The sequence below is a fragment of the Macaca thibetana genome, chromosome 18 (genome assembly GCF_024542745.1).
Source record: "Macaca thibetana thibetana isolate TM-01 chromosome 18, ASM2454274v1, whole genome shotgun sequence".
Taxonomy (NCBI): Eukaryota; Metazoa; Chordata; class Mammalia; order Primates; family Cercopithecidae; genus Macaca; species Macaca thibetana.
Genome location: NC_065595.1, coordinates 9904255 through 9921881, shown reverse-complemented (window position 1 = coordinate 9921881; position 17627 = coordinate 9904255). Strand labels below are relative to the sequence as shown.

Below are 17627 nucleotides of genomic sequence, written 5' to 3'. Positions count from 1 at the left end.
TGGGCAATCAGTCACCCCAGGTGTATATAATGCCCGTACGCAGTGCTTTGTGAGACTCGGGTTCTCAATGGTGCCTTGCCAAGTGTCTGGGCAATCAGTCACCCCAGGACTGTGGACGTGTACTCCACCAGGAACCAACAATCCTTTTGGGATGCTGGAACCTGGAACCTTAGTTTTCACAGCCCAACTCACTTCCCAGCACATCCCCTACCAGATGGGGGGAAAGTTTGCAAGGACGCAAAAGATTTAAAGTTTTTGCTGAAATAGATGTTTTTGAGAATTCTGTAAGAATAATAAATCACTGATAACATCTAAAGGGTAAGTATGAACCAGGCTAAGCACTCAGTCCTCTCACCAACTGCACAAGGTAGGTGTCCTCGTCCCGTTAGCCTTGAGCCTGTTCCAGGGTTCCAACAATTGCAGTGGTGAGGCCAGGGTTGATTCCTGGTCCACAGGACTCAAGAGCCCTCTACTCTCAACCGCTCTATTATGCTCTCTCCTTCCCTGAGATAACTGCAAGAAGATCTTAATGCAGAAGCGGGGATGCCAGTCATTACTCTTACCCATCACTCTGCCAAATCCAAGGAACATCATGGGTCAAGAAGCAGACTTGGGGCTCTGGCAACCTCAAGAAATGGGGAATACACAAGGTGCAGCCCCAAAGGCTGATGATGCAAAATGACCACGGATGATGAGTCTATTTAACACTACAAAGGAAAACTGGTGATCTGGAGTTAAATAGGCAAAATTCTATTTTTTTTTTCTCCATTCTTTATAGAACACCAAAAAAAAAAAAAAAAAGGTACATTCAACTATTCATTTCTGAATGTTTTTAGGAAGAGTGGAAAAAGGGTCTAGCCAGGTCTGCTAACACTACTTTCCTACTAGCTTCCTGTTTTTAAAACTAATGGCTGCCTCCTCCCTCAAACTGCTCAAGGTCTTCAGTCCAGACGCCTCAGCATCAATGTCTGCACTTCAAGTGTGACGTGGCACTACCTTTTTCTGCTTCCACAGCACATACAGTAACTCAGTCCACCAAAAATGCTAGGATATGGAGAAACTGGACACCATGAGGTACGAACTAGTCCCCTGCACCTATTTTCTGGATCCTTGCTTAACCTTGGGCATGTGTGAAAGAAAAAACATTTGGTTCGCATTCAAGAGACCCAGATTCAAGACCTGATTTCATCAGGCAGCAGTTAAGTTATATGAAATAATTTTCGTGTTCTAGGCACTTTTCTGTAATCATGGGGATTAATCAGTGGTTCTCAAACTGTGGTGAGCAGAACCTGGAGAGCTTGCTAAAAATTCTCGTAGACACAGGCCTGCCTCATTGAGCCCAGGAATCTGCATTTCAGCACATACACTTGAGGATTCTGATGCTGGTCCCCAAGGGAGAGGCAGGGCAGCTGCTACAGCAGTGGGCCAGTCACCTCAAGGCTCCTGCTGAAAGGTCCCCACTGGCTGATGGGTCATAATCCCAGGAGACCCAGTTGCAAGGACTGACCCCCAGGCTCTGGACCACAGCGTGTACCTGAGCTTCACATTCCTGGACACCAAGAGAGGCAAATGCAAGTTCCCCTAAAGCCCTGGGCCCTCTCCTTTCTCCAAGGTCTGCAGTCCCCCCTGGGCTTTGGCAGGTAACATCTCTGGGTGGTTTTGACTACTAGGCTATAGATCTCCCTCTGGCACTACTGTGAACTGCTAGGGAAAATGATCAGTTACAACAACCCTTCCTGGTTCCAAGAAGATGAGGTAGTGCCTACTCTGATACGTGAATCAGTCAATCAATGAACCATAGTATCATTTCCCCAAATAAATTTTTGTTGAAAAATGGTGTTTACCTATAAGATTCAAATACAAAAGGAGATATTTCAGTGGGGGAGGGGGTGGTAGAGGGGCAGAATAAATGCTTTATAAAGAAAAGCCAAACTTACTCTTAGTTATCCTGGGTTCCAACCTCCACTTCAATGATAACCAACCACAGTCAATGAGCACATTACTTACCGCTCTGTGCCTCCGCTTATTCACCTGGAACACAAAAGACATTAGTAGTGTTTTAGAAAAAGATAGATTAAATGATAAAAGTTCCGAGAACAGTACCTGGGACATAGAAGGAGGAGTTATAAAGGAGTTATGAAGGAAGTTAGAAATTCATTTATTTATCAGTGAGGGCTGATTAGAGAATTCCAGAAAAAAGGCAAGGAATATAAGACACCGGGAGAAAAGGGAAACATCATTCCCAAGACGCCTGCTCTCAGAATTGGCGAGTTTTCCACTACACATTAACCTGGGCGGCCCAGAAACTTCTGAGCTTCCTAGTCTTAGTTTTCAGATCTCGAATCAATAATTCTCAGACATTACAAACTTAACTCTATTATTTCTGCATTTAACATAAATTTTGTCCTCATACTTCCAGCTTAAATAACATCATTGCTTATTTTATTGCTGATAGCAATTTAACAGCACTTAAAATATGATTTTTAGTTTTTCTGAAAACATTATCCTAAATGAATATACATGTATATGACATATATGTATATGCAAACATATATATATATTAATATTTCACCTTTTATTTCTCTTAGACACAATTTTCTCACTTTCAAAAGTGTTAGGAAAGTTGCTGAAAGTGATTAGTACTTGATTTTGGTTTAAGTGCTGAATTCAAAACTACAGGTTAAGTAAGATTATGTAATAGAGTACTTTACAGAGCTTGTTCCTCCTGCTTTTTTTTTTTTTTTTTTTGAGACAGAGTCTTGCTTTGTCACCCAGGCTAGAATGCAGTGGCATGATCTCAGCTCACTGCAACCTCCCTGCCTCCCAGGTTCAAGAGATTCTCATGCCTCAGCCACTGGAGTAGCTGGGATTATAGACGCTTAAGACCAGGAATGGCTAATTTTTGTATTTTTAGGAGAGATGGGATTTTGCCACGTTGCCCAGGCTGGTCTCAAACTCCTGGCCTCAAGTGATCCACCCACCTCGGTCTCCCAAAAAGTTGAAATTATAAGAGTGAGCCACCACGCCTGGCCGTCTTCTGCATTTTTCAGTCTTACTCTATTCTTCATGATGTTTTGGGTTGAGCTAAATTTGAACCCAGGCTTATATAGCCTCAACTCTATTTTGTTCGTCTTTATTATACAGCCTTGCAGAAGCCAAAGGTGAAGATTATAAATGTAATGATTTAAGAGTCATCTAGAAAGAAGGTAACATCACTAAAACTTGCCTAAGAAAGCTACTTACAAATCAGGTACACTCACTTCCACACAGCCCTTTACAAATAATGCACACTTAACTTCTACATAGCCCTTTTCCAGTGTGGATGCTCTGGATAACAGAAAGTTTTGAAAATAAGGATTTGTACTGACAGAGCCAAATTTTACATCAGTTAAAATTTTAAAAAAAGAGAGAAAAAACCAGGACACAATGTCTTCTTTCAACTCTTAAAATTAATATTCATGAGACTGATAAAAGTCTGTAAGCAGCAATTATTAGTCAATTTTTAGTTTCTAAAAATATTATTTTATTAAATAACTGTTAAATAGGATTTTTACAAAATAAATGGCATAGAAAAGGGTAAAAATGTTTATGTTCCCAGAACTTTATATGCCTTTTCAACAGAAAGGAAAAGGCACAGATAGTTGTCAGCTGCTATTACTTCTGGAGAGCTGCCATGACCGGACGGTGATGGAGTATCACCAGTTCTCTCTCTCATGGGAAAGAAGGGGATCAACACTTTGTAGAGAGGTAGCATGTCTTCAGGTAACAGCTGCTACACACAGCTGGCTTCAACTTGAGCTCCTCTGTTGATGGCTATCAGCTTCAAGGTGTAGCATCTCATGGCAATCAGGAAGAGTTAAGGAGCTGCACAAGGTTTTCAAGACATTTCAAATAATAGGCATTCAGAGGGTTTGCTTCTGAGTCTGGAAAAGCTGAAATAGAAAAATAAGAGTACAGAAATACTAGTTTATGAAGGTTGGTACTATACTTACAGGCACACACATAAATATATATGAACAGGATTTATATATAATTTAAAGCTCTATTTAAGTTCTTGATGTAATAGTATTCCAGAATATTTTGCATTTAAAAAAAAATAAACAAGTTACAAAATTAATACTTTTTAAAATTAATAGCTTACCCAGAGTATTTTTTAAAAAGTAACCCCCATAATGGATACCATTAACTATAATTCCAAATGAATGCCATTACTCTTTTTTATGTACCATCCTTCCTAAAGCACAAACTTTAACTCAATTATTCACTAGCTCCAGAAATTCATGGTCACAGCTAAAACAAACTAAAACCTCCCCTGCTTAAAAAAAAAAAAAAATCAGACTATAAAAACACAAATAACAAACAGATATATTACAGTACAGGGAAGACACAGTTCAGTGTTTTAGCACAAAAAATGTTCAGAGAATAACGCTCACTAAAATTTGGTGTAGCTAAAAATGAATAATGTGCTTTGAAAAGAAAGCCATCTCTAGTATTGTGACCACATCACAGGGAAACATGGATATAGGGGTAATAGGATCAATTCTTAGAAGACTGTCCTCCAGTTCCCTGATATTAGATCCAAGTTTTCTGCTCACAGTTAATTCTAATTGGGCCAGTTCTTATCACTAAGAACATACTTCGGCACAGCGGTCACTGTTGGCAAAGAAAATTTAGTACAAAAATAAGATGAAGATCATAGATGCATTTTTAGAAACGATCACATCTTAAACCTTCATCTATCTATTTTATTATTTTTTAAAATGATATAATTAAAGCACATACTGAATATTGGCACATTTTACAATGCCATTTTGCTGTAGCCTGTCCAAATATCTCATTAATCAGAAAATTCACTTAACAGCTTCCAAGTTTAACTATAATCTCTTTCTTATTGCAACTTACTTTTCTTTGCTAAGGAGTATGCTTCATCCACTCTTCTTTTTACTGATGGACTTTTCAAAGCTGTTTTTGCCTAGAGATAATATAGAACAATCCATTAATTAGGTTTCTTGCCATGTGTTATCGATCATGATAGCAAAACACTAATTCTGCCCATTGCTAACTAGAGTATTAGACAGAATATTATGAAATAGAATAATATAACTAGAGAATTCTATCTTAGTATAATACATCCTATTGAGCTAATCCCCTTGCACATTCTGAAGTCTTGCCCATATCCTCTTATCTAACTTGATTCTTTCTCTATTCCCATTTTCTTTCTTCCTTTCTCTTTTACTCCTTCTCCCCTAAACTCAATTTGTTATTTTAAACTAGTCAACCTTGGTTTCAGTTTTTCATATTCCCTCGAACCTTAGATTTCTGATCACGTATACCAAATATTAGCAGTTGGCCAACAAATATTTATGGAGTGACTACAAAGTGCCAAATCCTGTGCTAAGCTCTGGGGATACCCAGGTGAGAATGACAGCAACAGCCTCTGTCCTGTGTATGTGACTCTGGCCAGCAAGGAGAAAACTAGCCCAGGCAGAGATAGTCAGTTGAGAGAACACCATTCTAGAATGGTTGTCTATCCTATTGTCATTTGGCTATTTAATCACTAGATACTTATGGGTATTTCTCTTGGGAATGAGATGTCTGCAATAAAACAGAAGTCCAAAGGCCAGAGAAAGAGTAGAATACACATCTCCACGTTGCCTGCTGTTTTCTCAGAGCAGGCTTTGTGCTGCAGTCTTACAAGAACTGAGCCAGAGAAACGGGAGTTATACAATTGGATAAAACTTTTGTTACTCGGTTTTACTTTAAGATGTGTTTTCCCTTGATACATCTTTTAGAAGAAACAATCTATACTAAAATTTCAATAATACAGGAAATCAATTTAAATTGAGAGGAAAAAATTCAGAGATTCTCTTCTAAACTGAGACATTCTGTGGAAATGATTAAATAAAAAGATTTCAACTGATGGTTTAACTAATTGTATGAATGAGCAGAGGGAACACGGGTCTTTGACTTTATGTCTTTTTTCTTTTGCTGTAACTCTTTTGACACCTTTGGATGTATTCTAAGAGTTTATACCTGGGTTATACCTGGTTGTCTGCTCCCCAGGTGTAACAATGATTTTTAAAACTGACCTTCTGATAATTGTAAATCAGAGCCCAAAGCGCAGCTGCTCCAATCCTCTGAGCATTTTGATTCTCACTTTCCAGACAGGCAGCAAGCATAGTAATGACTTTTGCTAAAAATGAACATATATTTTTAAAAAGTTCAGTCCCAGACACTGCATTGTATTCTTATCTTGGACTAGTCAGACACCCGCCTCTTTTCCCATTAGAATGCATGCACAAAGTTGGTATCACTAGACTATGGCAAAACCAATCTTTTACATCATGTGGTATTTGGGAGGACAACCTCAAAACATTGTTTTCATGTCAGGCATAGAAGGATCAAAGACACTGAGGTTGCCTCATTTCTTGGCCTGAATTCAACAAAAGGCACGTTCATTTAAAGACAAGTGTGCAAAAATAAGTATACAATTAGTTATATTAATGAGTTACTCAATTATAGCTAACATTTTGGCAGGCAGAAAAACCGATCTGCTTTCATGATAAATTATAGACTATAATACAAACATATCAATAGAATGAGCTACTATATAAAAACGATAATCAAATATCATACTGGTTGATCTTTTTTAAAGATGACTAGGGGCCGTGTGCGGTGGCTCAAGCCTGTAATCCCAGCACTTTGGGACGCCAAGACGGGCGGATCACGAGGTCAGGAGATCGAGACCATCCTGGCTAACCCAGTGAAATCCCCGTCTCTACTAAAACATACAAAAAAAACTAGCCGGGCGCGGTGGCGGGCACCTGTAGTCCCAGCTACTTGGGAGGCTGAGGCAGGAGAATGGCGTAAACCCGGGAGGCGGAGCTTGCAGTGAGCTGAGATCCGGCTACTGCACTCCAGCCTGGGCAACACAGCGAGACTCCGTCTCAAAAAAAAGAAAAAAAATAAAAATAAAATAAAATAACAATAGTTGAAAAGAAAATATTTTACTCTTCTCCTCCAAAGGATCACAACTCCTCACCAGCAAGGGAACAAAACTGGACGGAGAATGAGTCTGACAAAGTGACAGAAATAGGCTTCAGAAGGTGGGTAATAACCAACTCCTCCAAGCTAAAGGAGCATGTTCTAACCCAATGCAAGGAAGCTACGAACCTTGAAAAAGATTAGAGGAATTGCTAACTAGAATAACCAGTTTAGAGAAGAACATAAATGACCTGATGGAGCTGAAAAACACAATATGAGAACTTCATGAAGCATACACAAGTATCAATAGCGAAATCGATCAAGCAGAAGAAAGGATATCAGAGATTGAAGATCAACTTAATGAAATAAAGCATGAAGGCAAGATTAGAGAAAAAAGAATGAAAAGGAATGAACAAAGCCTCCAAGAAACATGGGACTATGTGAAAAGAAGAAACCTACATTTGATTGGTGTACCTGAAAGTGATGGGAAAAATGGAACCAAGTTGGAAAACGCTCTTCAGGTATTATCCAGGAGAACTTCCCCAACCTAGCAAGACAGGCCAACACTGCAATTCAGGAAATACAGAGAACACCACAAAGATACTCCTTGAGAAGAGCAATCCCAAGACACATTATCATCAGATTCATCAAGGTTGAAATGAAGGAAAAATGTTAAGGGCAGCCAGAGAGAAAGGTCGGGGTATTCACAAAGGGAAGCCCATCAGGCTAACAGCAGATCTCTCTGCAGAAACCCTATATAAGCCAAGAGAGACTGGGGGCCAATATTCAACATTCTTGAAGAATTTATCTTTTCTTTTTGGAGGGGGAGGGGGATGGAGTCTTGCTCTGTCATCCAGGCTGGAGTGCAGTGGTGAGATCTCGGCTCACTGCAACCTCTGCCTACTGGGTTTAAGTGATTCTTCTGTCTCAGCCTCCCGAGTAGCTGGGAAACAGGTGGGCACCACCACACCTGGCTAATTTTTTTGTATTTTTATTAGAAACTGAGTTTCAACCATATAAGCCAAGCTGGTCTCGAACTCTGGATCTCATGATCCGCCCACCTTGGCCTCCCAAAAGGCTGGGATTACAGGCATGAGCCACTGCGCCTGGCCCAAGAAAATAATTTTCAACCCAGAATTTCATATCTGGACATACTAAGCTTCATAAGCAAAAAAGAAAACCCTTTACAGAAAAGCAAATGCTGAGAGATTTTGTCACCACCAGCCCTGCCTTACAAGAGCTCCTGAAGGACACACTAAATATGGAAAGGAAAAACTGGTACCACCCACTGTAAAAACATATCAAATTGTAAATAACATCGACACTATGAAGAAACTGAATCAACTAACTGGCAAAATAACCAGCTAGCATCATAATGACAGGATCAAATTCACACATAACAATATTAACCTTAAATGTAAACGGGTTAATGCCCCAATTAAAAGACACAGACTGGCAAATTGGATACAGTCAAGGACCCACTGGTGTGCTGTATTCAGGAGACCCATCTCATGTGCAAAGACACACATAGGCTCAAAATAAAGGGATGGAGGAAGATTTACTAAGCAAATGGCAAGCAAAAAAGAAAAACAAAAGCAGGGGTGGCAATCTTAGTCTCTGATAAAAAAGATTATAAACCAACAAAGATCAAAAAAGAAAAAGAAGGGCATCACACAATGGTAAAGGGATCAATGCAACAAGAAGAGCTAACTATCCTAAATATATATGCACCCAATACAGGAGCACCCAGATTCATAAAGCAAGTTTTTAGAGACCTACAAAGAGACTTAGACTCCCACACAATAATAATGGGAGACTTTAACACCCGACTGTCAATTTTAGACACATCAACAGACAGAAAATTAACAAGGATATTCAGGACTTGAACTCAACTCTGGACCAAGCAGACCTAATAGAACTCTCCACCCCGAATCAACAGAGTATACAACAGAGTATACACCACATTGCACTTATTCTAAAACTGACCATACACTTAGAAGTAAAACACTCCTCAGCAAATGCCAAAGAACCGAAATTATAACAGTCTCTCACAGCACAGTGCAATCCAATTAGAACTCAGGATTAAGAAACTCACTCAAAACCGCACAACTACATGAAAACTGAACAACCTGCTCCTGAATGACTATTAGGTAAATAACATAATTAAGGCAGAAATAAATTAGTTCTTTGAAACCAAATAGAACAAAGACATAATATACCAGAATCTCTGAGACACAGCTAACGCAGTGTTTAGAGGGAAATTTATAGCACAAAATGCCTACAGGCGAAAGGGGGAAAGATCTAAAATCAACACCCTAACATCACAATTAAAAGAACTAGAGAAGCAACAGCAAACAAATTCAAAAGCTAGCAGAAGACAAGATCAGAGCAGAACTAAAGGAGAGAGACACAAAAAACCCTTCAGGAAATCAATGAATCCAGGAGCTGGCTTTTTGAAAAGATTAACAAAATAGATAGATCGCTAACCAGACTAATAAAGAAGAAAAGAGAGAAAATCAAATGGACACAATAAAAAATGATAAAGGGGAGATCACCACTGATCCCACAGACATATAAACTACCATCAGAGAATACCATAAACACCTCTACACAAATAAACTAGAAAATCTAGAAGAAATGGATAAATTCCTGGACAATACACCCTCCCAAGACTAAACTAGGAAGAAGTCGAACCCTTGAATAGATCAGTAACAAGTTCTGAAATTGAGGCAGTAATTAATAGACTACTAACCAAGAAAAGCCCAGGACCAGAGGGATTCACAGCCGAATTCTACCAGAGGTAAAAAGAGGAGCTGGTACCATTCCTCCTGAAACTATTCCAATCAGTAGAAAAAAAGGGAATCCTCCCTAACTCATTTTATGAGGCCAGCATCATCCTGATACCAAAACCTGACAGAGACACACACAAAAAAGAAAATTTCAGGCCAATCTCTCTGATGAACATCGATGCGAAAATCCTAATAAAATACTGGCAAACCAAATCCAGCAGCACATCAAAAACCTGTTCCACCAAGATCAAGACAGCTTCATCCCTGGGATGCAAGGCTGGTTCAACATACACAAATCAATAAACGTAATCCATCACATAAACAGAACTAACAACAAAAACCACAGGATTATCTCAATAGACACAGAAAGGCCTTCAAAAAAATTCAACACCCCTTCATGCTAAAAACTCTCAATAAACTAAGTATTGATGCAACATATCTCAAAATAAGTTATTTATGACAAACCCATAGCGAATATCACACTGAATGGGCAAAAACTGGAATCATTCCCTTTGAAAACCGGCATAAGGATGCCCTCTTTCACCGCTCCTATTCAACATAGTATTGGAACTTCTGGCCAGGGCAATCAGGCAAGAGAAAAAAATAAAGGGTATTCAAATAGGAAAAGAGGAAGTCACATTGTCTCAGTTTGCAGATGACATGATTGTATATTTTAAAAACCCCAAAGTCTCAGCCCAAAATCTCCTTAAGCTGATAAGCAACTTCGGCAAAGTCTCAGGATACAAAATCACTATGCAAAAATCACAAACGTTCCTATACACTAATAATAGACAAACAGAGAGCCAAATCATGAGTGAACTCCCATTCACAGTTGCTACAAAGAGAATAAAATACCTAGGAATACAACTTACAAGGGATGTGAAGGACCTTTTGAAGGAGAATTACAAACCATTGCTCAAGGAAATAAGAGAGGAAACAAATGGAAAAACATACCATGCACTTGGATAGGAAGAATCAATATCGTGAAAATGGCCATACTGTCCAAAGTAATTTACAGATTCAATGCTATCCCCATCAAGCTACCGTTGACTTTCTTCAAAGAATTGGAAAAACTACTTTAAATTTCATATGGAACTAAAAAAGAGTCTGCATGGCCAAGACAATCCTGGACAAGAAGAATAAAGCTGGAGGCATCACACCACATGACTTCAAACAATACTACAAGGCAGGCTACAGTAACCAAAGCAGCATGATACTGATACCAAAACAGATACACAGACCAATGGAACAGAACAGAGGTCTCAGAAATAACGCCACACATCTAGAACCATCTGATCTTTGAAAACCTGACAAAAACAAGCAACGGGGAAAGGATTCCCTATTTAATAAATGGTGCTGGGAAAACTGGCTAGCCATATGCAGAAAACTGAAATTGGACCCCTTCCTTACACTTTATACAAAAATTAACTCAAGATGGATTAAAGACTTAAACGTAAGACCTAAAACCATAAAAACCCTAGAAGGAAACCTAGGCAATACCATTCAGGACATAGGCATGGGCGAAGACTTCATGACTAAAATACCAAAAGCAATTGCAACAAAAGCCAAAATTGACAAATGGGATCTAATTAAACTAAAGAGCTTCTGTACAGCAAAAGAAACTATCATCAGAGTGAAGAGGCAACCTAAAGAATGGGAGAAAATTTTTGCAATCTATCCATCTGACAAAGGGCTAATATCCAGAATCTACAAGGAACTTAAACAAATTTACAAGAAAAAAAAACAACCAAACAACCCCATCAAAAAGTGGGCGAAGGTTATGAACAGACACTTCTCAAAGGAAGACATGTGTATGGCCAACAAACATACGAAAAAAGGCTCATCATCACTGGTCATTAGAGAACCGCAAATCAAACCCCCAACGAGCTACCATCTGACACCAGTTAGAATGACGATCATTAAAAAGTCAGGAAACAACAGATGCTAGAGTGGATGTGGAGAAACAGAAATGCTTTTACACTGTTGGTGGGAGTGTAAATTAGTTCAACAACTGTGGAAGACAGTGTGGCAATTCCTCAAGGATCTAGAACCAGAAATACCATTTGATCCAGGCATCCCATTTCTGGGTATATACCCAAAAGATCATAAATCATTCTACTATAAAGATACATGCACATGTATGTTTACTGCAGCACTATTCACAATAGCAAAGACTTGGAACCAACCCAAATGCCCATCAATGATAGACTGGATAAAGAAAATGTAGCACATATACACCATGGAATACTATGCAGCCATAAAAAAGCATGAGTTCATATCCTTTGCCGGGACATGGATGAAGCTGGAAACCATCATTCTCAGGAAACTAACACAGGAACAGAAAACCAAACACCACATGTTCTCACTCGTAAGTGGAAGCTGAACGATGAGAACACATGGACAAATGGAGGGGAATATCACACACTGGGCCGGTCGGGGGTTGTGGGGCTAGGGAACGGATAGCATTAGGAGAAATACCTAATGTAGATGATGGGTTGATGGGTGCAGCAAATAACCATGGCACGTGTATACCTATGTAACAAACCTGCATGTTCTGCACATGTATCCCGAACTTAAAGTATAATAATAATAATAATAATAATAATAAAGCAGAAAAATGATCAAGGGATAGAAAGACAAATGCACAAAATTCCCTTAAGCATTAACTTATCTTAACAAAAGAATAATAAATACAAAAAGGAATGACTAAACATTTTAGAGAAATTTGTGGGTTTATGTTTCAGAGAAAAAAGTGTTTTAAAGTTATATCAACACACAAGATATACTCTTTTTGCAAAGTGAGCCCGAGTAGTAAATCAAGACTCACTAATTATCTGCAGCAATCTGCTCACTAAGTGAAGATTTCCAGAAGTCTAGTTCCAAGGAAATTGTCAGGGTGTTTTGGAACAACATTTGAACCTATTTTATTACCTATTTTACATATCATTTTTCCTCTAAATTTTGTGATTTTCCTCTAAATTTTGTGATTTCAAGAATGTGTTGCATTCTTAAAGGTGAAACACTTACTATTGCGAATTCTTTCCATATATACATTCAACACCCCCGAAACCTGCAAAATACATGTATTTAAACTGTAACTGGTTCAAAGGCAGGGTCTGTGAGTGTCGGTTGGGGGCAGCGTCTGCTCACTGGTGTCGGTTGGGGGCAGCGTCTGCTCACTGGTGTCGGTTGGGGGCAGCGTCTGCTCACTGGTGTCGGTTGGGGGCAGCGTCTGCTCACTGGTGTCGGTTGGGGGCAGCGTCTGCTCACTGGTGTCGGTTGGGGGCAGCGTCTGCTTACTGGTGTCGGTTGGGGGCAGCGTCTGCATCTGCTCACTGGTATCGGTTAGGGGGCAGCGTCTGCTCACTGGTGTTAGTCGGAGAGCACTGTCTGCTCACTGGTATTAGACCAACCACAATGCTAGTGTATTTTAGGAGCTCAATAAATACTTGTTGCATGAAAGATTCCAGAATAAAATAAACAAAAATTTTGTCTACATAATTCATTTTTTAAGGGATTTTAAATACTTAACAAAAACCAAAACAAATTAAAAAAAAAGCTGCTCTGTAACGTGAACTGGAAACGCACAGCAGGACAATGTGAAAGGCAGGTGCAGTGATGCTTCGGGCACACTGCAGCCGACTCCCTGAACACCTCATCTGCTATCTGACGCCCTCTGGTTTTCCTGTATCATCACCTACCCGGAAACAAGCCATGTAAGTAGCTTGCAGACGCAATTTATCACGTGCGGTTATAGCTGCAAGTGCTACTCATTAGGGCACATCAAATGTCCCCTTACTAATCAAATGTCCACTTATCTGCATGGCATCAAGTGATATTTTTAAATGTTGTCCCAAACACTCAGAATATATAACTCCTATGATCTAAGTAAGTTTATAACTCCTTCAACCAGCTGCTATCTCTTAAAGCATTTTTGATAAAGTACTGTGTGTGTATGTGTATATATATATAGGTCAATTAACGTGGTGGGCCCCTCTGATAATGCAAGTGGACTGACTTTTTTAACAAAACAAATGTTATTGTGAAACATGCATATTACAAAGCAATAAAACGATTTTGGGTTTAACAAGTAGGTCTGAATTCTCATATAAATATTTAAATAACCTCAAGCAAATATACAGTAGTAAATTGTAAATAATTAGAAAGTAATGAGCTTTGAATATTACCTTCTTAATATAATTGGTTTAATTATAAGTTTAGGGATGTCAGTTTGGCAATTATAATGAGTTGTCAGTTATGATGACATTAGTGTCTTAGAAAAGTTCTTAAAGTTCTTACCCATCATTTCTTCAAATATTTCCTCTCCCATTCTCCTAGGACACTTCATTGAACACACAGACTGTGTTGATATATCTGCTGTGTCACTTACCTGTGATTCTTGTAATCCTTTCTCATTTTTTTAGCTTTCTCTGCTGCATTCTGGATAATATTTTTCTAATCTATCTTCTAATCCCTAAGTTCTCTGCTATACCTAACTTGCTGTCAGACATGTATATTAAGTTTTCAATTTTGGCTACTGAAGTTCTAGGTTACTGTTGTAAAACAGAACTTCCTACAATAATGGAAATATTTATATCTGTGCTATTTAATAAGATAGCCACTAGCCACATGTAGTGAGTACAACTGAATAATTTTAATTAGTTTAAATTTAAATAGCTACATGTGGCTGATTATCATACTGCACAGTAAAGTTCTTGAAGTTCTGTTTAGTTCTTTTCAAATATTTCAACTTGTCAGTTTCCCATTTCCTAAAATTTTCAAGCTTGTCATTTATTTATCTAAATATGGTATAATTAAAGTTATTTTTAAACCCGTGCTTTGTAATTCCCATATTCAAAGTCTGGGCAGATAGGCTGGTATTTTTATCCCTCTGCTGTTTCTTACTACATGTTGCCATGTCTCCTAATGTGCTTGATTATCTCTAACTTTGTACTGGTTAATGCTTTTGAAAAATTATTTGTAGAGGTTCCCTGAGGCCCAGTATGAACTTGTCTTTCATCCAACACTAAGGCAGTTGGCTTCTGCTAAGTACCCAGAGGCACCATCAATCGAAGGCACCTCAAGCCAAGTTCACGGCCAAATTTGGGTGCAGAGCCCTGTCAGAAGCAGTCTGTAGTACCCATTCTCACATTTTTTTCCCTCTTCTTTACAGTCTCCTTCATGAAGTTTGGGAAACCAACGTATTTCTGACTCATCTATCTATTGAGAATGATTCTTCGGAGGTCCAGCTTAATACAAGCAGGATAGCCAGTAAGAATCCCCACTGTGGGGAATCGCGGCTTCTGTTCTCTCACCCCTCAATACTCCTCAACAAAAGCCAAGCACACAATCTTGGCCAATGCACTTGGGGCAAAATAATTTTCTATATACTTCTTACTTGTCTGGGCAAGACTTTCAATCAACACTGGCCTGGAAGTTTCTCAGTATCTTTTCAGTTTTATTATTATTTTGAGGCACGCGTCAATACAGCTTCTCTAGCAGCATGTTACTGTTATTTTCAGAGGAGACTTAGTGTGGCGTTACTAGAAACAAGGAATGTTCCAGATCTTTTTTTTTTTTTTTTTGGGAGACAGAGTCTCACTCTGTTGCCCAGGCTGGAGTGCAGTGGCATGATCTTGGCTCACTACAACCTCCGCCTCCCTGGTTCAAGCAATTCTCCTGCTGGGACTACAAGGTGCCCACCACCATGCCTGGCTAATTTTTGTATTTTTAGTAGAGGCAGGGTTTCACCATGTTGGCCAGGCTGGTCTCGAACTCTTAACCTCGAATGATCCACCCACCACAGCCTCCCAAAGTGCTGGGATTACAGTTGTGAGCCACTGTGCCCAGCCCCAGATCAATTTTTACCAGCAAGGTCAAGCTCCACTGCACACTCCACTCCTGACGATTTAAACCAGATGTGTGGGTGCTACCAACCAGAGGCAGCCTTTCCTGGGAGACTTTTAAGCTGGCTGACTCTGCTAGGCCTCCTCTGTAGATCCCCAAGTGGAAGGGAGGCATAGCCTGTGACATCCTTTTATAGTTCCTACAGAAACTGCACAGCTGATGTCTATTATCTTACCCCGCCTCAAGCCTACTGATCTCTAGTCTGTGAGGGTAGGGGAAGTTTCTCACCAAAGTTTGTCCATCTGCTTTAAGCTAATGGAGAAAAAGCATTGCTGACTACAAAGAAATGGTAAAAATAATTCTAGAGGGATCTAGAAGTGGAAAATGCATACTTATCTCCTTCAGTTCCCAAAAAGCTTGACCTTTTTCCAACTCTCAATAATAAATTGGAGTAAGTAGTCCCCAAAGAAAAAAATCATTCTAAGAAAGGCGAATAAACAATATCAGATGTTACTGAGTCGCTGCTATATACCAAGAATGGCCACAGACACTTCACAGGCTCTCTCATTGCCCTGAGGAGGGATTATCATTACCCTCATTTTACAAATGTGAGGGCTGAAGCAGATACAGTGGGAGAGGATGGAAATAAAACCAGTGATGCACATCACGCAGCAACAGAGAGCGCAGCATCAGCACAGCAGCCAGTGGAAGGCAGAGTGCAAAATCCACAGTAAGGTTAGGTCTGGTACAAGCTAACTGAACTTTAAACATCTTTCCATATCATATCTAGCAGCTGATTATCAGAATGCTTATCAGAAAAATAGAATCACAACTATATACACCACAAAATGTAAGAAGAATCATTTTCGTACACTTAGAAAACCCTTGATTTCACAGAAAAATGCCTCTGAGAAAAGATTAAGTGAAAAACATGAAAGAACAAGAGAATGAACCTATCTTAAACATTTATCATGTACCAGAAATAGTGCTAGGCACTTAATGTGTGTTTATAAACTGATTCTTAACCAAACCAAGAATAGTGGGCTTCTTTTATAGATGAAGAAGCTGGGCCCAGCAAGGCTGTGCCAGGCGACCCTGGAGTGATGCCCTGGGGCTGGCATTCAAGACCAGGCACGTAGGGGTCTGCAGCCCACCTTCTGTTTTTCACTAGAACACGTGTCTTTTATAAAACTCACTCCCCGTGAAATTCACATACTCCTCACAGCGATAACACATGGTTGCAGAAAAAGATCTTTCCAACTCTTTTTGCTTCAATTTTTTTCTGAATCCTTACCAATCCTTGCCTCTATCTGTCCTACGTCTCAGAGAACGGAGTCTCTGCAAGGCTAACTGCACCATCTGATCTCAAGCCCTGAACTCTCTGGTCTGCTTAGCGTCTCTCTCAATCATCAAATATTTACTGAGTGCTCACTAGTTGTAGGCACAATTCTAGGTGCTACACATAAACAAACAAAGCAGACAAAAACCTCCTGACCCCATGAGAGCTTACTTTCTCGTGTGGGAAGACTCGGAATAGACAGACAGACAGATACATGAAACACATACTCTTATCAGCTGGCAATAATACTATGGAGGGAAATAAAACCAGGAAAGGACATAGTGAGGAGGAGGAAAGAGAAGGCAGAAAGAAGGGGTTGGGGCTATTATATTAACACGTGGTTCTGGAGAGGCTTCACTGACATAGTAGCATTTGCTTGAAGATGCAGAGGAGGGGTGGGGGAGTTAGAGGAAGAGCAAGGAGAGAGGAGAGCGAGCAGAAGGTACGGCCAGGGAGCCCTCGTCCACGACTCCCCTTCCTCCAGGTGTCCAGTATGTGCACTGGAATGACAAGACTTGCTAAACTCAGGAGACTCCAGGCAGCCCACGGAAGGCTGAAGCCATGCCTGATTCATTCCCATGCCTTCCACAGTGCCTTGAACACAGTGGGTGCTTAATAAATACCTAGAAAATTATTTATAAAATTATTTGGTGTTGATCTGAACACCA

At 39.6% G+C, this 17627-nt stretch overlaps 1 protein-coding gene across 5 annotated transcripts in view; it reads right to left on the bottom strand.

Moving 5' to 3' along the window:
• Nucleotides 1–3499: 3499 nt before the first annotated feature.
• RTTN (rotatin) overlaps nucleotides 3500–17627 on the bottom strand; it is a 195437-nt gene continuing 181309 nt past the window's right edge. For 4 of the 5 annotated variants that reach the window (XM_050767810.1, XM_050767811.1, XM_050767814.1 and 1 more), the window contains 3 exons: nucleotides 6090–6193; nucleotides 4903–4972; nucleotides 3500–3932 (listed from right to left, as the gene is read on the bottom strand). In XM_050767810.1, coding sequence (XP_050623767.1) covers nucleotides 3847–3932; nucleotides 4903–4972; nucleotides 6090–6193 — 260 coding nt within the window. In that variant the 3' untranslated portion in view covers nucleotides 3500–3846. Of the gene's footprint in view, nucleotides 3933–4902; nucleotides 4973–6088; nucleotides 6194–12800; nucleotides 17583–17627 lie in introns of those variants that run through there. The other variant, XR_007721266.1, reaches the window with a different exon arrangement.